This window comes from Serinus canaria, chromosome 28 (genome assembly GCF_022539315.1).
Source record: "Serinus canaria isolate serCan28SL12 chromosome 28, serCan2020, whole genome shotgun sequence".
NCBI classification, from domain to species: domain Eukaryota; kingdom Metazoa; phylum Chordata; class Aves; order Passeriformes; family Fringillidae; genus Serinus; species Serinus canaria.
Window position 1 is genome coordinate 2,120,832 of NC_066341.1, and position 19,701 is coordinate 2,140,532.

The 19,701-nt window shown below is 58.2% G+C and overlaps 2 protein-coding genes across 3 annotated transcripts; one reads left to right on the plus strand and one right to left on the minus strand.

Moving 5' to 3' along the window:
• The first annotated feature begins 58 nt into the window (after positions 1-58).
• On the plus strand, positions 59-12,331 carry TMEM259 (transmembrane protein 259). 2 transcript variants are annotated; one of them, XM_018921841.3, is made up of 11 exons: positions 59-696; positions 2,494-2,760; positions 3,028-3,193; positions 5,311-5,421; positions 6,313-6,435; positions 6,756-6,856; positions 7,713-7,770; positions 8,073-8,156; positions 8,648-8,780; positions 9,136-9,235; positions 9,899-12,331. In XM_018921841.3, the coding sequence occupies exons 1-11, from the start codon at positions 472-474 to the stop codon at positions 10,700-10,702; spliced, it is 2,172 nt and encodes a 723-aa protein (XP_018777386.1). In that variant the 5' UTR covers positions 59-471; the 3' UTR covers positions 10,703-12,331. The 2 variants fall into 2 exon arrangements, with proteins under 2 accessions (XP_018777386.1, XP_018777387.1); XM_018921842.3 differs by having other exon boundaries at positions 3,028-3,139.
• A 385-nt stretch (positions 12,332-12,716) lies between these two features.
• GRIN3B (glutamate ionotropic receptor NMDA type subunit 3B) lies at positions 12,717-18,764 on the minus strand. Its single transcript, XM_030230260.2, has 10 exons — positions 18,297-18,764; positions 16,921-17,519; positions 15,432-16,482; positions 14,867-15,012; positions 14,566-14,681; positions 14,243-14,394; positions 13,995-14,159; positions 13,718-13,785; positions 13,260-13,595; positions 12,717-12,879 (listed from the first exon to the last, which is right to left on the minus strand). Exons 1-10 carry the CDS (start codon positions 18,762-18,764, stop codon positions 12,843-12,845), a joined length of 3,138 nt encoding a protein of 1,045 aa, XP_030086120.1. The 3' UTR covers positions 12,717-12,842.
• Between the last annotated feature and the right edge of the window lie 937 nt (positions 18,765-19,701).

The following is a 19,701-nucleotide window of genomic DNA, read 5'->3' on the forward strand; positions in this document are numbered from 1 at the left end:
GGGGCCGGGCCGGAGCGTGTCCTCCACCGTCCCGTCGTGCCCTAGGAGCGCGTGCGCGCGCACGCGCACGAGCCGCCGTGGCCGGCGGAGGAAAATGGCGGCGGAGCGCTGAGGGACGGGACGGGACCGCGCTGGGACAGCTGAGCCGCTCGCCGCTCCCGGGCCGCGCCACACCTCCCCGCCCCGCTGAGAGACCCCCCATGGCCGCGGGGGTATCCTGGCAGCCACGTCCCTGATGCGTCTGTTCCGGCCGCGTAGCTCCCGGGCCCTACTGAGCGCCCAGGCCTGACCCGTCGGGCCTGACCCGCCGCCGCCCCGAGGCGTCTGCGCCGGGCAGGGGCCGGGGAGGGGGACGGAGGCAGCGCCGGTGCGGCGCCCGCGGCCCCTCCGCAGCGCCCGCCCGGCCCCGGCCCGGCCCGCGGAGGAACAGCAGCATTTTCGGGCCCAGCCCTCACCGGCCCTGCCGTCAGGATGTCCGAGAACCAGCCGAACGCCAACAACCATCACCCGGCCAACAACGCCGGGGCCGCCGGCGGCAACAACCGGGGCGTCCGCAACCCTAACCTCAACCAGAACCCCCTGATCAACGTGCGGGACCGCCTCTTCCACGCGCTGTTCTTCAAGATGGCAGTGACCTACGCTCGCCTGTTCCCTCCCTCCTTCCGCCGCGTTTTCGAGTTCTTCGTTCTTCTCAAGGTGAGGGGCAGTTCCTGCCAGCCCGCGGCCGGGCTGAGGGCAGAAGTCTCATTAGAAACATCAAAAGTCGTGCCTCCGCCGGAGGTAGCAGGCTGTGTTTGCACCACGCACACCGAGCTGTTCCCTGAGCTCCCGTGGGCCCCTCCTGTGAGGGAGACATTGGTCTCCGTGGGGGTCCCGGTATTCCCTACACTGTGGAGCTCTTCCAGATCTGTAAAGCAAAAAGAAATTGCTGAGCCAGCTTGCTGGGTAGCCAGGCTGGTTCGAGGCAGGAGAGGTTTCATTTTCTGTTTCCTAGCAATGACACTTTTTGGATACATTTCCCCCATGACCTACTGCATTGCTGGAGTTTTGCTGGAGTCTAGTCTTTTCTGGAAGCAGTTAAGGCACAGCCCTGGTCTAACCCTGTTTCCTTCAGCAGTGCCAGGAATGTGTCACTGTGCTCTGGGGTGACTCCACCTGCCTGCTGGGTGATGGGGACCCTCCCAGAGGGGCCTTCACTGTCCAGGGGTAGCTACCCTCAGGTCAAATCCTGCTCCACAGCTTCCAGGGTGGGAAATTAGAGAAAGGAGAAGGGGAGAGCAGCTTGCCAGGCAACAGCAGCACACTTCTCTAGGTTTCAGCAAGAAAACATTCAGCACAGCTTGTCTCATGCTGCACAGATAAGTTTTCTACCCTTTCAGGAGACGTTTGGGTTTTTCACATCCCCATTTCCTCTTCCAGTTTACATCTGCATCCTGCCAAATCGTCTGGGACAGGGATAGTGCTAACGGTGCAGTGGTCAGGCAGAGTGGCTGGGAGCAGTTTGCTGAGCTTCTGTCTCTGATCCCAGCTCCTCTTAGAGAAGGAAAAACTTCCTCTGTGGAGAGCAGCCTGCTCCCAGCTCTCCTCCAGCTGCTGGCAGGAGCCCCCATTCCCATCCCAAGCCCTGGAATTACCCCATGCTCTTCTGTGGCTCCTGCAACCAGGGAGGTAGCTGTGCTTTACCTTCCCTCACATGTCCCTGTGCAGCTCCTCTGCAGAGTGGTGTTTACCAGGCTGTTTGTTCATCACAAATAGGTCAGGACAGCAGGGCTGATGAGGACAGAGCAGCACAGGGTGGCTGGGAAGGGCACTCTGAGCTCAGCAGTGCTGCTGGCTGTGCCAGCTGTGCTCAGAGCTCTGAACTTTGGACGTCTCTGTTCACTCCAGGGAACAAGTTTTTTTAGTCCACCCTGCTTTGCTGTGGTTTATGGCTGTTCCTGGGATGGAGGCAGGACAGGGAGCTCTGGTGCTCTGTGCACGGCCTCGGGGGCCAGCTCAACCTTCCCAAAGCAGGACCTGTTCTTTGGGACAACAGATCTGGGTTTGGGTAATCCTGCCCAGGGGTGGATTGGTTTGCTTCAAGTTTTCTTTATTCTGCCTTTACAAAGCTGGGCAGGCTTCTCTAGGTTTCAGCAGGAAACTCTTTGTGCTGAGGAGGGAAGGGTTGGAAGGTAGGACATGTTTCCATTTCCTTCAGTGTGCCTCATCCCACACTGGTGCTGTGTGTGGTCCGTTCTGGGGACGCTGTTGGATGCATGACCTGAGCTTTCAGAAGGCTGTCACTGTCAGCTCTCACGAGCAGGAGCAGTTGGTTCCTGATGCCTTTGGTGCATTCCCTGCTGGAACTGCCAAGGTCTGGCTGCTGCCTTTTGATGCTGGGAAGCATCAAAGCTCTCGTCCACTTGCCCAAATTATTCTGGTGTTTCACAGGCAGAGAAGAGCTGGTGATAACTAGGGGGTCTGACAGTGTCTGCCTTGTCTCCTGCCCTTTAGGCTCTCTTTGTGCTCTTCATCCTGGCCTACATCCACATCGCCTTCTCCCGCTCTCCCATCAACTGCCTGGAGCACGTGCGGGATAAGTGGCCCCGCGATGGAATCCTGCGGGTGGAAATCCAGCGCAACTCCAGCCGGGCCCCCATCTTCCTGCAGTTCTGTGGGGGGGAGAAGTTCCCAGGAATGGTGGTTGAGTCCACGACTGAGGAAGAGGAGGAGGAAGAGGAAGAAATGACTGTGGATATGTTTGAAAACAGCTCCATCAAGGTAAGGATGTGCTCTCTGTGTACGCTGGGGAGGTCTTGGTTGAAAGTGAAGTCCCTGTGTGATCCCTTGGTCTCCTGGAAACAAAGCCTGTTCCTTGGCTGCTCCTGAGTCCCCACATTGGCCTCTGATGGTTTAACACTGAAAGGAAACCAGAGAAAATGTTCTTTTGAGGGGGGTAGGCCTTTGTGTGGATAGAGAGGGCATGGCAGGTGAGAGGTACAATAAGGAGGCTGCTGATGTGGCTTTCCTACTCTGGTTTTCCAACAGTTTGAGCTGGATATCGAGCCCAAGGTGTTCCTCAAGCCATCCCGGGTGAGCAGCACTGAGCTGCCCCACAACGACAGCCAGGAGTTCTCGTTTAGTGACGCAGCCACTAAAGGTATGCAGCCTCTGCGGGAGACTGTGTCCGAGTTTGAGATGCTAGCCCGAGCAGGTAATCACACCTTCACTGCTACCTGTGCTCCTCCTTCCTCCCATCATCATCCTCCCCACATGTCCCATCCTGGCTCCTTGGGGCACCTGCACAGTGACCTTAAATGTCTTCCCAATGTGTTTACCTGGGGATAATCCTGTCAATACTAACAGCAGACCCACAACAAGCTCTGCCCTGAGGCTGGGTTAGAAAATTTGCCAGGCCAAGAGGTTTCAGATCAACCACAGGTGAACAAAGGCTCTTGGCCTGGCAGGTTTCTGTGGTGATTGGTGTCAGGTATCTCAGATGAACCTGAACCCCCTGTTCTGATCCATTCACTGTCCCCTGCAGTCCACAGGGATCTCCTGACAGTGACATTCCTTCTAGCATGAGCAGGGTTTGGGCTGTGTTCTGGTTGCTGAGCCAACACCAGCACTTGGAGCAGCCAATTTGCTACAATTAATTAATCCCAAAAGCTACCCAGCGGGTTTTGGTGGATTGCAATACAGCACTGGTGTTCACTCGGATGTTCCCTGGCCTTATCCCACCCTTTTCCTGCCTGACCTAAGCTGCTCAGGACTTGTAAATTCCAGAGGCAGATTTAGTAGCTTTGTATTATTTAAAATGGAATTCCAGTTTGGAAAAACTTCTGTTTCTAGTGGTTAAGGTAGGAAATCTACTAAGGAATATTTATTTTAAAATAGAGATGTGGAGTTGGATTCTTAGGTTTTTTCCATAATATTTGTAAGAAGTTGGCCTCTTTCACCACACTGTTATCCCTGTGAATGCTGGAATTCTTTGCTCTGCAGACTCACTGGGGTTATGGCTGTGGAGGAGGAGGATGACACTGGACACTGTCTTGTTCCTCGGTCTTGCAGTGGATTTGCTTGATGCTCATCCAGAGCTCATTAGTCCTGAATTAAAGGTCATTAAGACCAGAGAGCAGTAAATGTTTTTGGTGCAGGACCTTTATTGCTGGTGCCCGGGTTCTGAGAAGAGTCACGTTGTGCTGGGCTGGGGCACTGGTGGGAAGTCCCTTGTTTTGCTGAATGCCTGGTTGGAAACCATCCAGAAAAGGAGAGGAAGAGAACAGGCTGTTTCCCAGATTAGTTACAAAATTCACATCTTTAATTCAGTCCCAAATACCTGATTTTAATTGTTTTATCCAGGTTTTCGGTCTTCTCAGTGCACCAATTTTATGTTAAGTCAGAATATTTTACCATGAAAAAAAATTTTATTATACAAAGGAAGTAATTGTTTGTTGATATTTAAACCCTTGATTTCCTTTTGAGCTTAAAACTGTTTATAATGGAAACAAAAGACAAACCAAACAGCCCAGCTTGTATTTGCTGCCCAGTAAGGGGATCAGGAGATCTCTGTCAGTGCTGGGTCAGGTGTGTCTCTCTTCAGTTCTTGTGTCCCTTTAACTGCCACTGTGGGTGGTGCTGGGAGCTGCCTGACAGCTGCCTCCCCCCTCCTGGAGATACACCCTGGCAGTCTGAAAGAGCAGGGATTAAATTGCTTGGCTCTGGCTTAGCAGGAGGTTTTGTCCTTTCAGAGATGATGTAGCAAAAAAGCATCTCTTTGGAAGCTTTCTTGAAAAAAAAAAACAAAACAAACTCCAGACCAGGGATACTTCAGGCCCCACCAGTTTTTGAGAAAGCTGTAATTGCTGCTGCCTTCAGTTCTGACATGTAATTGCAGCAGTGACCTCAGTCCCCTGGGAAGTGCTGGGCTCTTGCCTCTGGAGCATTTACTTAGTGTTCAGCAGGTGTAAAGTGGATTTTCCTGCTGGTTCCTAAAGAACATGGGAAGCAGAAATTGAGCAAAGCAAGAACCGGTGGCTCTGGGCTTGCCAGGCAAAGATGTGGTCAGGTTCTGGGCAGAGCTTGGAACTGTTGCCCTGAAGCTTTCCCAGAAGTCCCACATTAAGGACTAATGTCAAGGGCTGTAATTCCAAAGAGTTTGTATTGATTTGTGTTTAATTGGTTGAGGGAAGCCTAGAGCCCATATTTACAACCAGTTCCCTTTTCAAGAACATGATGGGAGGAAGGGAGAGAGCCCAGAGGGGCTGTTTCTTCATGCTGGCTGTTTGCAGATGTGGGTGTTGAATCTGTGTCCCTGTGTCTCTCTCCCAGTGTGGCCTCAGGAGGAGTACATTGTGGAATACTCTCTGGAATACGGCTTCCTGCGCCTGTCCCAGAGCACACGGCAGCGCCTCAGCATCCCCGTCATGGTGGTGACCCTGGGTGAGTGGGAGGCAGCCTGAGCAGGGCAGGGGCTCAGGGGTGAGTACCTGCAGTGCAGAGACCTCCACACCATCTCTGGGAACTCTTCCTGAAGCTGATGATGCTCACTTCCCACGCAGGAGAGCTGCATTGTGCAGCCTGCCTGCCTTTAGTAGGTCACAGCTTTTCAGGAGGAGCTTTCTGAAATGGTGGAGCCTGGTTCAGTGAGCCCTGGTGTCATGCCCAGCACAGTTTTCCCACATGGAGCAGGGAAGAGCTCTCTTCCTGGCAGAAGGCACTGCAGCTCTGAGCAGCAGTTAGATCCTGATGGCCAGAGCAGCTGTACAGAAGCTGGGGATGGTGCTCACAGATCTGTCACAGTGTGTGTGCTGCTGTGCCCCTGTGAGCACCAGCAGGTCATTTCCTCAAACAGTGTTCTCCTCTCCTGGCATTTGCTCTGTTAAAACCTGTCGAAGTCAGGAACACAGCCTCAGACCTTCTCCTTCCTATGAACCTCTGTATCTGTTATGCAGCAACCAGAGAGGAGCTCATCACTTCCTCCCACTCAAGCTGAAGCAGAGCTGGATGGGGATTAAGCAGCTTTCCTGTGCAGTAATGAGCAGTCAGGGTGAGCCCCAGAGATAGGCCAAGCCTAGAGGGCAAATTCCCTTTGTGTTTGTGCCAACACAGAGTGTGACATCCTTGACAATCCTTAAGGCCCGACTGCCATTTGCACTTCAGTGTGGCTGGATCTGTCAGGGGATGAGATTTTCCCTCCCAGTCCTCCCAAGTTTGGTTTTACTGCCCCAGGTCCACATGCAGACGCAGCTCTGGTGGCACAAGTATCCCTCACCTTGTGCCTTTGTGGCTCCAGGTGTGAACAGTGTGAAAGGTTTTTTGTGTTCTCTCTAGATCCTACGAGGGATCAGTGCTTTGGGGACAGGTTCAGCCGCCTGCTGCTGGACGAGTTCCTGGGCTACGATGATATCCTGATGTCTAGTGTCAAAGCTTTAGCTGAAAACGAAGAAAACAAAGGTAAGGCCTGGAGGAGTCTCAGCAGAAGCTGCTTGGAGCAGTGGGTGTTTGTTCTGTGGATGCCTGACTATCATCTTCTGACTATTGATTAATCTGTAATGCAGGGAGCAGCTCCCTGTGTTATTGTCAAGGACAAAACAAGAGAGGCAGGAGGGGCGAGGTGTCTGGAAACATGATTTCCTCCCACCTCACTGCCCTGCATGACAATGAGTGCTGCCCTGAGGATTTGCTCCAAATCCTGTTTCTTTAGCAGGCACTGGAGCTTGGTTCTTAGTTTGTGGCTTAATCACACTGAGCTCGTGTTTGTGCTTTTTCTCCAGGTTTCCTTCGCAACGTGGTGTCTGGGGAGCATTATCGCTTTGTCAGCATGTGGATGGCCAGGACCTCCTACCTGGCAGCCTTCGTCATCATGGTCATCTTCGTAAGTCACTGTGAGCTGGGCAGTGCCTGACCTCAGCCTGGTGCTGGGCAGTGAGTGGTTGGTGTTACAGCAGAGCTCTCATCTGCTTTTTTAAAGTGTAGTTGGTGGAGGATGAGGCTCTACTCTGGGGCATGTTTTTGTTTGTTTGGGTTTTTTTTAAAGTTCCTGAAGTCCACCGGTGAAATGAACAGTAGGGCTGACCTAAAATGCAGTGTTGTTTTTGTTGTCAAAAGGGAGCTGCTGCTAATTTCTAAGTGTCCTTAAAATACTCCAGCTGTCAGTACAGGGTGCAGACATTTGTCCTCTGAGACTTTTAAGAACAGCTCAGACTGATTTGCCAGGAGTGATCAAGATAAACCAAGTGATGATGTGGGAGATGAGGTGTTTTCAGATACACATCAGACAAGATCCCAGGCCATAACTACCTGGTGTTTGTTGTCTTGGGTGGCTGTGGGTGACTGTCTCTTTGTGTGGGGCTGTCCCACCCATGGGGCAGGTCTGTGCACAATCACACTGTGGGCACTGAGGAGGAACCGAGTGCAGGGAGGAGCGGGATGGAGGACGGGAAAATCCCTGCTCCCAGCTCTGTGGGTTGGTGTGGCCCCAGTGCAAACATTCAGGGTTGGTCCCTTTACAAACAAATCCCTTACTGTCTGTTCCCCTGCAGCAGCAGAGAGATTAATTGCTGTTTGTGAAGCTCTAATTACTCTTTGGGAAATGGCTCTGCACAGCTCCAGCTAATGAACGTGGGATGTGCAAGCCCAGGCTCGCCTGGGTCTGTGCCGCACTGCGATTCCAAGTGACTCCCTGCACCCGTGGGGCTCTAATCTGCCTCCCCTTCTCTCTCCTGTTCCAGACTCTCTCTGTCTCGATGCTGCTGCGCTACTCACACCATCAGATCTTTGTCTTCATTGGTAAGGACTGGCTGAGGGGTTTGGGTCGTGCTGGGCACTGTGCCTGCTGCAGCACAGGTGTTGTAGAGTTGCAGAAGGTTTGGGTTGGAAGGACCTTGAGGATCATTAGTTCCAGTTTAGAAGGGTAGCTGCTTGGGGAGTAGATCCTTCTGCTCCCAGTCACTTGCCAGAGCTTATTCTCTGTCCTGAGAAGGATTGTCTGGGCAGAGAGGATGTGGCTGCATTGAACAGACAGTACTAGGGGTGGAGGGTTCTGTGGCCCTTCATCTTCTCCGTGCCTCAGCCTGTTTTCCCTCTTGCAGTTGACCTGTTACAAATGCTGGAGATGAACATGACCATTGCGTTCCCTGCTGCTCCACTCCTCACTGTCATCCTGGCTCTGGTCGGTAAGGACTTGCTTCACTGCTTGTGTCTGCAGCACGTCCCTCTGGGACCTGTGGGAAGTCTAATTCCCTGTTTCCAGCTGGCCACAGCAGGTGGTTACTGTGGCTGCTCATCACAAGGCAGAAGGCTCTGGAATTTAATGGCACAGTGAGCTCCATTGTCCTTCTGGGTCCCCTGGAAAAACAGCAGTTTGTTGGGAAATCCCAGAATCCAAAGCTTTGTATGTCCCTGGAGCTTGTTGCAGACTTGCACTGTGTGGCCACGTTGCATTTGTACAATTTTAATTTAAAAAGCAGCAAATTTTCCCAAAATCTGCGCTGTGGGATTCAGCTGATCCGTGGGATGTGGCGGGCAAAGCATTCTTGGCCATAGCTGTTGCCATAAGCAAAGCCCAGTTACCTGCCCTGGGCAGGTGCAGTCACAGTCCTGCTCTGAGGTGACAGGGGACCCCTTGCCATGTCCTGCCACATGCTGATGTCCCCTCTGTCCCCAGGTATGGAGGCCATAATGTCTGAGTTCTTCAATGACACCACAACCGCTTTCTACATCATCCTCATCGTGTGGCTGGCGGACCAGTACGACGCCATCTGCTGCCACACCAACACCAGCAAGAGGCACTGGCTCAGGTAAGGGCTGCCTGTGGCCACATTCCCTCTGCCTGTCCTCCCCCAGCTGCTCTGAGTCCTTCCAGCACCCCAGGCACAACGGCCTCCACTCCTAAGGGTATTATTTCTGTGCCTGCTTGGGAGCTGCCCCACACGTCACAGGGTCGAAAGTGCAATTTTTCCAATTTGGATTTGGGCCTGAGCCTTGGAATCACCTTGATCTTCCCCAGCCTCTTGTTTTGTCCTGTTCATAGACAGGCAGCTCTAATTGTCTGGTAATGAGTCTGTGTCACGCCCTGTGAGGTGCCCCAGCTCAGGCTGGTATTGGGAGAGAAGTGAGCTCACATTTTTCCTGATTTCTTTCCTTCTTGTCCAGATTTTTCTACTTGTACCACTTTGCCTTCTATGCCTACCACTACCGCTTCAATGGGCAGTACAGCAGCCTGGCACTTGTCACCTCCTGGCTCTTCATCCAGGTGAGTCCCTGCAGGGCTGCTGCACCTTGGGGAGCTTGGTCAAACTTCCTCTCAAGCTGGGTTGGAGGGAAGGATCCTTATATCTGCAATAGATGGAATTAAGCCTGGTTTGGAAATGGAGCAGCAGAATGAGGCTCTGGATGTTTGGATTGCTGCCTCCAATCCAGCCATGAGACTGACAGTAACCTGATGCCACAGGGGTGTTGGGAAGGATTTCTGTCCTGTCCTTCTGGAATAAATCCTGGGGAGGGTCTATGGGTCTGTCTCCTCTCCTTTGCAGAGGAGCTGTTCAGGTCTGTGCAGTGAGCATGCTGATGGGATCAGCTCCAAGCTTATGACTGATATCCTGGATCAGGCATACCTGTTGAGTGAATTTGGTTGTTGACCTGCTGCAGGGTGGGGACAGGGAATAGTGGATGGGCCAGAGGAATGCTGTCATCCTTCTTTTCCCAGCCTTTGAAAGCAAAGAGGGGGTTGTACTCTTTGCCTTAGAGAGAAACTATAAAGCAGCTTGCAGTAGTCATAGTGGAAGGGATAAATCTTTCCAAACTTGCTGCTGACCTTCTGGGTGTCAGAGCAGCAGGATTCAGAAGTTTGGTTTACTTGGGATGTGGTGACCTGTGACCCAGGCCCAGGGTGACACTTTTCCCTTTCCTCCGCCAGCACTCGATGATTTACTTCTTCCACCACTATGAGCTGCCAGCCATCCTGCAGCAGATCCGGATCCAGGAGATGCTGCTGCAGAACCAGCAGGTCGGGCAGGGCACCCAGACCACGCTGCAGGACAACCTCAACAACAACACCACAGCTGCCCCAGTCGAGGCTGGGGGCCGCCGAGCCCCGCTGGCCCCCGGGCCCCTCGGGGAGGGTGGTGGCCCGGCCGCCCTGACCCCCGGCGAGGCCTCCAGCGTCATCGCCGCCGCCGCCTCCGTGGGCAGTGACCTGAACTGGGTGGCCGAGACGGCCGCCATCGTCACAGAGGCCTCGTTCCTGTCTGACCTGAGCACGACCCTCCTGGAGCCCACCGTGGTGCACGAAGCCGTGGCCAACGGGACCCCTCAGGAGGCGGCCACAGCCTCCGGGTTGGTCGCCCGCATCAGGGTCAGCAGCGAGCACCCGGAGACAGCCATGGGCTCCATCACCATCGAGGTCACCTCAACGTCCGTGGTGGCTGCAGCAGATGCTTCTCCCGCTGCTGGGGCTGCCCCCCTTGCCCCGCTGCAGGAGGGGGTGGTCCCCAGCCCCTCCCTTCCCAAGCAGACTGAGGCTCTCGAGGGCTCAAACAGCCGAGCAAAACCCGGTGGTAAAAACTGCACGGGCAGCAGCAGCGTGGCAGAGTCCCTGCCAGCCTCGGGGGGGGACAGTGACCAGGACAGAGGTTTGGAGGACCGGGGGGAGAGCAGCCCCTGCCCAGCACCAGCAGAGAGAACGCCCAGCTCAGAGCCAAGCTTCAGGAACCTGTCCTGAGCCCCGTTGCTGTCACTCTGGACTGCCAGGAAGACATTTGGATTTTGTTTGTTACTGTTTCTCACTTCACCATCATCCTTAACCCATGGATCCCTCTGAGCAGAGCTGGAGCAGCTGGGACAGAGCAGGGCTGCTGTGACCTCCCTCCCCTAGGAAAGGCACTGGGGGGCTGTGGGAAGGATGGGGGGTTTTGGTCCCCTGGCCCGCACAGCTCCAGGGCTCTTCTGAGGCCACAGGTGAGCCAGCTACCTGTTCCCACCCTGCCCTGCTCGTGCCCTGGCTTTTCCTTGTCCCCCAGTCCCTGGCTTTGCCCCTGCAGCTGTGTTTGCAGTCCAGGTGCTGATCCCAGGTGGGAGCTGACCTGGGACAGGCCACAGGTGTGGCAGCTTTGTGGTTAGAGTGGATAGAACAGACAGAGTGTCCAGCCCCTGTGGGAGAGCCCCAGAGGCAATTCCTGGTCACCTTTCCAGCCTCTGAGGGGAGGAGGAGCTCTTACCTTCCCCAGGCACAAAGTCTGCCCAGGCTAGGGCACAACCAAAGCAGAAAGCTGCAGTTCAGCCCCTTTTTTCTGTCCTTAAACTTCCCTTGGTGGGTGGGTTGGGAGGTGGAAGGTGCTGTGTGCAGGTGGGAGCTGCCATCCCAGGAGCCATGAGTGATGCTTGGAGGGAGCTGTGCTGCAGTGGGTGTGTGGAGAGCTGTGGGGTGAGGGCAGCAGCTCTGTCCTGCCCAGCTCTGCTCTGGGTGAAGCAGCTGCTTTCCAGTGCCTTGTCCCTCCTGGGGGACACATCTGTGTTTAGGATCAGCCCCATCCCAGAGGAGAGAGTGGCTCCTCGTGCCTGGATTGTTGCATGAGCTGGTTTAGCAAAGAACCAAAACACTAAATCCAAGACATTTCAGCTGGGTTTCCCACGTTTCCCTGGCGGTGGAGCTGAGGCTGACAGAACCTGACCTCTACCAAGAGGCTGAGCTGGGGGGGCTGCCCGTGGGCCCCTGCAGAGGGGCCACATCCATGTCCAGATTGTGCTGGAAGGAGGGTTTGTGCAGGGAGGTGGAGCAGAGTGAGGCAGGATGAAGCTCTGGGAGAGAACCATGGTGGGACAGGGCAGGGACAAGAGGTGACATGTGGGCACTTAGCTCTTGGGGCAGCTGGGTCCCTGCACAGGTGTCCCCAAGTTCAGTGTTTTTCCCCTATGGCTGAGCAGTGTCTGGAGTCCATCCCCCTCGGGGGGCTCCGTGCGTTTCAGTGTTACCTTATCAACACGGGGGGGCTCAGAGCCCCCTCCTCACCCCTCTGCCTTTCCCACCTGGGTGCCCCCTTATTGTTTTTTCCTTTTTACCTGGAGCAGCCATAGTGCTTCTCCAGGGCAGGGGGAACCCTGCTGTGACCAGCAGGTCAAATCTTGCTGCTGCCAACACTCCTGAGAAGGGGCCATGTGGCCAACTGGCTCCCAGGCTCTGGAGTGCCAGGAATGACCATAGGCTTTTCAGAGGAGTGGGTGGGAGGGGAAGGGGGACACCAAACCAAATGATTTGATGAATGAAGAGTAGAGTTCATTCTATTTAATTAATGTACAAAATGTGTTTGTATATAATAATAAATATTATCTCTTAACAGCTCCTGCAGCGCTACCCCATGTCCTGCCCCCCATGGCTGTGCTGGGCTGATGTGTGGGAGTCCAGGGGGCAGGGGGGTGCAGCGAGGTGAATGCTCAGTCCTGGGAGTGCCTCCTCCTGCCGTCCTGGGCTGTCACCATCTGTCCCCTTGCAGTGTGCAGGGGCGGTGGCAGGGCAGAGGGCTGAGCACCAACACTTTCCCAGCCATGCTCGGTGGTGCTGGGCAGCCTCCGTGCCAGGGGAGGGGCTGCAGGGCTGGCTCCTTCCACAGCCGCCTGTAGTGGCATGGGGAGCTATTCCTTATCCTCAGGGGCGGGCAGAGCCCTGAGCCGATCCTGTTCTGCTCCCCGTGCAGCGTCTCCATCCCTCATCCTCCGCCCGAGGAAGGCTCCGGTTCTGCTTTGCGGTGGCTCTGGGATCAGCCCGGTTTTGGAGCTGGAGCTGCCTCTCCAGAGGGAGGTTCCGGTCTCGGCCTGTCCTCCTGCCCCGTGCATGTGGGAGCTTCCTCTGCCTCCTCCTCCTCCTCCTAATCACGGCCGTCCTGCGGCGGGGCTGAGCTGGGCCTGCGGAGGAAGGAGGGGAAGGGGAAGGGTTGCTCTCAGCCTGCCCTGGCTGCGTTTGGGGAAGAGGAAAAGCAGACTTGGTCTTCCTTCGTCATCTTTATTTACGTGGTGTAAAAACAGAGTGGGGGCACGGGGCTGAGCTTTGTCCAGGCACTGCAGCGACCTCTCACTTAACTCAACCCTCCAAAAACAACCCCCCGGTCCTTCAAGCCCTCACGGCCAGCAGAAGGGACAGGGGGAAGAGACAAAGGCTGCAGAGATGGGGCAGCCCCAGGACATCCCCCCTCCCTTTTTTCTTTCCACTCCCCCTGTGAGCTGGAGGAGCGCCTGCCCTGCCCTGCCCCTGGGATGTTTTGGGGAGTCCCTGCCCCCCATCTCACCTCTCCTCCCGGTGTTCCTCGGTGGCCAGCGGGGCGGGCAGTTGCCGGCCGCCCTTGGTGGTGCCCAGCGCGGACACCAGCTCGCTCTTCCTCAGCAGCGCCGCCCGCAGCTGCTCCCGCATCTCCTGGATCTTCTCCTCCAGCTCCCGGAGCTCGTTCTCACCAGCCGCTCTGTCCAGGGGCTGCGGCGGCCGCCCGTTCCCGGGGTGCCACGGAGGGGACCCCTCCGCCTCGGTGGGAACTTTGTCCAGCTGGAAGCGCACCCGCCGTGCCTCCTTCCGCAGGGCGCTCCAGGGCTGCGCTGCCGCCGGGGCCGATCTCGGCTGCGGCACGCACCTGTGTGGGGTAAGGCTGAATTGGGATCTGGCTGCTCTGGGGTCCCTCCGCAGCCCCACAGAAGTCTGGCTGTCCACGAGGAGGAGGAGGAGAGGAGGGCAGGCTCCCAGTCCCAGCTGTACCTCTGCTCCAACTTCAGCTGCTGGCTCTTCCTCTCCTCCGTGCCCATGTTCAGAGCCCGATGGATTTTCTGTGGGGAACAGGGCAAGAGTGAGTTGGGGGGAATGGATTAGAGGTTAACAGGCCAGGGATTAATTGGAGGGTGATGGTCTGGAGGTGATGATTCAGGACTTAAACAGGGGTTTGGAAAAGGGCACAGGTGATGGAATTTAAGAGGAAGCAGCGACATGGGCTTAGGGGTCTTTGGGGTGCTGTGTGAGCCCCTTCCCCTGGCCCCACCTGGCTGGTGTGCAGCCAGTAGTTGAATTTCTTCTTGCGGCGGATGCGGGGCAGGACCAGGCGGTAGAAGACGTGCTCGCCCAGGGAGGTGAGGAGGGAGCCGCTCAGCCCGATGCACAACAGCACGAACAGCCCCGAGAAGTGGTAGATGCCCATCTGCAGGGTCTGCGGGCGGCAGGGGGTGTGGGCTGGGCTGCGGCAGGGGTCAGATAGAGCCCAGAGCCCCCCCGGCCCAGGCGCCTCCGCACCTCAGTGACGGCGAAGACGCGTTTGCCGCAGGGCACCATCTTGTACCACTTGTCGTGCAGGAGGTCGATGAACCCCGAGGACTTGTAGCGGCTGATGAACTCGGAGACGTTGGAGGTCAACGGGGAGTTCTGGGGGAGGCCGATGCCGTAGCCTGGCCCCGGTGAGGGGGGGAGAGGGAAGCAGTGTTGGGACGGAGGGTGCAGCCCCCAGTGCCCACCACGGAGGGGGCACCGCCCCACCCTGCGTGGTTGTGGCAGGGCACGACTCCAGCCCCATCACACACACAGAGCAGAACCCCCTTCCCAGCACAGCCCCCCCAAACCTTCGATGGCGAAGGGTTTGCCCACAGTGAGCAGTTTGCAGTCAGAGTCGATGGAGACCTCATAATCCAGCAGTGACTTGTCCATGATGAAGGCGTTGAGCTTGGCAGGTTCTGTCCTGTGGGGATGTGGGGGGATGCTCAGGGAGGGGCTGCTCCCCCCTTGCTCAGTGTCCCCCCAACCTGACACCCCTCCCAGAGGTCGGGAGCCCTGGGGGCTGCACAGGCTCCAGGACTGGAGCAAAAGATGCCCTGGGAGGGGTAAAAGGTGGGGGGAACCCCTCATGCTCTCCCTGCCTCTCACTTGAGCATGGTGACGCCGTCGGGGGTGGTGGGGACATTGTAGCGCCGCATGTACTCGTGCATCTCGGGGAAGCTCTTCTTGATGTACTCCTCAGCACTGCTCTCCCACACCGTGCCAAAGCGGAAGCCCTGTGAGGGGTGATGGAGCTGGAAGGAGGCACCAGAGCATCAGCACTCCTGGCCCCAGGAATGTGTCCCCACTCCCTGGGGATGTGTCCCCAGCCCTGAGTCCCAGGAACGGTGTCTGGGCAGCCTCAGACCTGCAGCAGCTCTTGGGTGTGTCTGGAAAGAGCTTCCCCAAGAGCAGCCTCAGCCCACACTCAGCCCACTTCCCCCTGCCCTGAAGTTGAGGCTGGGATTTAACACCAGTGGCATACACACACAAAGCTTTCTTCAGGTCTCAAAGACCCCACCCCACTCTTAGAAGGGGCCAAGATGCAGGACTGGGGCTGGAGAGAAGAAGGAAGGTGCAAAAGGAAGGACAGGACCCCCCTCAGCCCCTACCCTAGCCCTCAGCCCTCTCCCAACCTCTCCCAGCCATCTGAAGCAGCAGGACACTCATTCACCTTTGGGTCGTGAATGCCTGAGAGCTCCTCGAAGGTCTTGTCCCCCACCATGACAGCTGCCAGGTTGGCCGTGTAGCTGGAGAGCACCAGGAGGCAGAAGATGGCCCAGAGGTTCATGAGGAAGCGGCCGGTGCAGCACTTGGGCGTCTTGCTGGACACAGTGCGCCCAAAGAGGATGGCATAGCAGAGATTGAGGGCTGAGGAGTAGGAGAAGATCTTCATGCGGTTGCGCCCATGGGGGGTCATTCCATAGGGGCTCTTCCACTCATAGAGGGTGAGGAAGAGTGCGGTCATGTGCAGGGCCACGAAGATGCCCACCCACATGGTCCAGTGCAGGGGCCACATGAAGGCCCCGATGGGCGACGCCGTGTCCTTGGTCCTCACCAGGATGCCCAGGCTGGTGGAGAAGAAGGGGCTGGTGAAGTCAATGACTTTGCTCCGCGCCGAGTTGATGCTGAAGGAGGTGACGGCCATGTGGGCCGTGCCACTGAGCAGGTCCCCCACCAGTCCCGTCCAGCGCCCGTTCTTCCAGGCGCCGTATTTCCCATCGCCCACGATGTAGAGCTCGAAATCAAAGGCCATGTCCTCGGCCAGCTTCTCCAGCAGGTCGATGCAGTACCCATAGCAGCATTTCTTGTACTCCTGCGGCACTGATCCGTTGCCACTGCCAATCTTCTCAAAGAGGGCATCCAGCACGGCCGAGTCGTTTGTGCCGGGGTCCAGGCAGAGCTGCCCGGCCGGGCAGTTCCCTTCCTCATCCACCTCCCTGGTGAAGACAAAGGGGTGCTCCACCAACGTCACCACCCGCAGCCGTGTCCGGGCCCCCTCGGCCGCCTCGCCAGGACTCTTGTGCTGCCGCTGGCTCTGCCACATCACCTCCTCCAGCTCCAGCTTGCCGTGGCTCCAGGTGCCCACTGTGATCCAGGTGGGGACCCCCTGCGAGTCCCTGCGCAGGCTCCAGATGCGGAATTGCTGCTCTGGCCTCACCAATGCCGTGTTCTCCACACGCACCAGCCCCGTCTGGCCGTGGTAGGAGGTGTTGGCCAGGAACCTGCCAAGGGAAGGGTTTCACTGCTCCAGTGCTCAGGGTCAGCTGGGACCAAGGGATGGGGCTGGGAGCTTGGAGCAGGATGTGCCTGACACGGACAGGGACAAGGTCAAGGAGGAGCAGCAGGATCTAGCCCTGCTGCACTGTCCTGCAGCTCGCTGTGCTGCCAGGGCCAAGAATTATTAATATTTATAGAGTGACCATGCTCAGGCAGTGTTAAGGAGATCTGAAGTGACACATCCCCCTATGCAGTGCTAACCATGTCCTGGGGGTCTGAGCCCCATGGTGGGGGCTGCACACACTGGGGACAGCACTGCACTGAGCTCAGGGGTCCCCTGCTCTGCCATTACCCCATCCCAGGTCTGGGGCAGAACCCTGCCATGCACCCCAATACCACAGAACCAGGATGGGGGAAAAGAGGAGCCCCTAGCACCCCCTTACCGGGCAAGGAAGAGTCCTGGGGACTCGCTGCCTGCCCGGTGCCTCTCATTGCAGTTGCCTGTGGTCTGCAGCTGTGCGGGGTCAGGGAGGCCGTGGGCAGCGTGGACAATGGCCTGGGACACCAGTCCCACCATGTCCTGCACGAAGAGCTCCAGAGGTGGCTGGCTGACCTCCCCAAAGGCCAGCAGCCCTGGGGGCAGGCCCTCGGTCTGCAGCTCACTGGTGCTGAGTGGGAAGCCCAGCATCCAGTGGAATTCCTGCGGTGGCAGTCCCAATTCCTCAGCAGCCTGGAAGACGAGTCGAGCACGGCGCAGGTCACAGCCCAGCAGCAGCACTGGGCTGGAGAGGCTCCTGACACGGTCCCCGTGCTGCTGCAGGTAGCGGGTGGCCCTGGACTCATCCAGGTAGCCCAGGTCCAGGACAGTGCGGAGGAAGAGCTGGGAATGTTGGGCCCAGAGGTCAAGGAAGCTGTCGATGTCCCAGGGGTGGCAGAGCACCAGGCTGGTCTCCTGCCAGTCGTTGGCCTGCAGGATGCTCACCAGCACATCCACCAGCATCTCTGGGGAGCTCTGCCGATCCATGTGGAAGTGGAAGGGACTCTGCCAACACACGAGGGTCTTGGCTGTGCCCCTGCCCGTGGGAAGGGCCCAGAGGCAGTGCCAGACATGGACCCACCTGCCCTTAGGTCATCCCACCCTCCCTGGCCATCCCCTGCCCAGTTCCTGTCTGGGATGCACTGCCAGGACACATCCCAGACCCCTTTGGAGACAGAATGGAGTGGGGACTGGGGCTGAGGGTTGCAGAGGTTCCAGAGGAACCAGGGAACTTACCTTGGAGTGAAAGCTGGAATTGGGTCTGGGATAGAGCTGGGCAAGGAGCCAGGAGAGAGCTGAGATGGGAGCTGGGATAGAGCCAGGATAGGGCTGGAATGAGGGCCAAGAGGGGGCTGGGATAGAGCTGAGATGGGAGACACAGAGCCAGGATGGGGCACAGGATGAGGCTGGGGTAGAGACAGGATGGAGGTGAGAATGAGGATGGGATGAGGCCGGGGTGGAAGAGAAGACAGTGGGAGAACAGAGCCGGGATGGAGCCCGGAGGTAGTCGGGATGCAGCAAGGATGAGTGGCTGGAATTCCGAATTGGAGCTGGAATCGAAGCCGGGATCGGGATCGGAGGCAGGTCCGAGCCGGGAGGAGGACCCGCGGAACAGAGCCGGTATGGAGTCGAGTCGGGATCGGGATAGAGCTGGTATGGATCCGGGACGGGGATCGGGACAGGAGCACGGACGGAGCCGGGACGGGATCAAGGACGGAGCCGGCGAGCAGGGACGGGAGCGGGGACGGGAGCTGCGTGCAGAGCCGGCGCTGCGGGTCTCACCTGCGCTCGGAAAGGCAGCGGCCAGCGGGTGTCCAGGATGCTGACGAAGGGGACCTGGAGGGCGGCGGCGAGGAAGTCGACCTGGAGCAGCTCCCGGCGGGAGCGGGGCAACGCCAGGACGGCAGCCACGCCGCGCCCCGCCAGCGCCCCGCACAGCCACCGCGCCAGCGAGCCGGGGTCCCGTGCCGCCGGGCCGCCCCCCACCACCTCCAGGCTGAGGTTGTGGGGCAGCGTCACTTCCCCGGGGCTCCCCCCGGGGCCGGTACCGGTACCGGCGGCTCGGGCGAGCGCGGCGCGGAGCCGGGCGCGGGCGGGTGCGGGCGGCAGTAGCGCCCCGAGGCGCACGGTGGGTCCGGGGCTGGGGCCGAGGCCGGGGCCGGCGGGGACCGGGACGCGGCAGGGTTGCGGGTGTCCCCCCGCCGCCCCCAGAGCCGCCGCCAGCAGCCAGAGCGCCCGCAGCCCCGCCATGCACCCCGCACCGGCCCCGCACCGGCCCAGCCGCTCTGCGCTCCGCCGGGGACGGCTCCGGCTACGGGCAGGGACCTCCGGCCGGGTCCCGCCGGGGCCCCCCCTCCCCGGGTAGCGCCGAGGCCCCGCAGCCCCCGGTGCGCGGTGGGTCACGCCGGACCCGGCCCACGCAGCTCCGGACCCGCCCGCAGCCGCCCCGTCCACGCCCACGCACGGCGCGGGTCCCCCCCTCCCTGCACCCCGCAGCAAAGGGGGCCCCCACCCGCGCGGTGCTGCCCTGCGAGCGCTGCCACCCTGGGGTCCCCTGGCACAGATGCCCGCTGATCCCAGGGTGGTCCCGGCTACCTCTGGATGTTCCTCCTCTTCCTCCTCATCCGCCTCCTCCGGCCCCCGACGGAAAGCCCTTGGGGTGGGTCCCGAGCCGTGAACTGCCACATCCATGCCGGTAAAGACCCCCAGCCCGACCCCTCTATCCCTCCTCAGTCTGAGGTGGAGCTTCAATATCGGGGGGTCCCAAGGCCCAGAGGTTCCAGCTGAGTGATTCCTTCTGCTGCATGGGGAAGGGGAGAAGGACAGCAGCAGCACAGCCTTCCTCTACTGAGGGAGGGGACGCGGGGTCACCCTCCTCATCCTCAGCAGGGAAACTGAGGCTCGACCCAGCCCAAGGGTCCCTGCCACCAGCAACCAGGGCCGGAGCCACGCTAAATTAATAAGGAAAAATGAAGGATGGAGCCAAAATCCATCTGGCAAAAAGTATCGATTCATGTAATATCGATAAATGTAATGAGTCACAGCTAATGAATTCTCCTGCGGAGCGGGACCTGCAGGGAGGGCAGCTCAAATCCTGCCAGAGCATGGAGGGTCATGAGGGGCTGGACTCCCCCTGACCACGGCCCCCTTGCAGCTCCTTCTCAGAGGGATAAACACAGGACAGCCC

What these genes read in the sequence shown, in the direction of transcription:
- TMEM259 (XM_018921841.3), top strand. Translation starts at nt 472, where the DNA reads ATGTCCGAGAACCAGCCGAACGCCAACAACCATCACCCGGCCAACAAC. An exon ending in CGTCATGGTGGTGACCCTGG is followed by an intron (nt 5,422 to 6,312) that starts GTGAGTGGGAGG and finishes TGTTCTCTCTAG; the next exon opens with ATCCTACGAGGGATCAGTGC. An exon ending in TCAGATCTTTGTCTTCATTG is followed by an intron (nt 7,771 to 8,072) that starts GTAAGGACTGGC and finishes TCCCTCTTGCAG; the next exon opens with TTGACCTGTTACAAATGCTG.
- GRIN3B (XM_030230260.2), bottom strand. Translation starts at nt 18,764, where the DNA reads ATGGCGGGGCTGCGGGCGCTCTGGCTGCTGGCGGCGGCTCTGGGGGCG. An exon ending in GCGTCTTCGCCGTCACTGAG is followed by an intron (nt 14,160 to 14,242) that starts GTGCGGAGGCGC and finishes TGCCGCCCGCAG; the next exon opens with ACCCTGCAGATGGGCATCTA. An exon ending in ACTGGCTGCACACCAGCCAG is followed by an intron (nt 13,786 to 13,994) that starts GTGGGGCCAGGG and finishes TGTTCCCCACAG; the next exon opens with AAAATCCATCGGGCTCTGAA.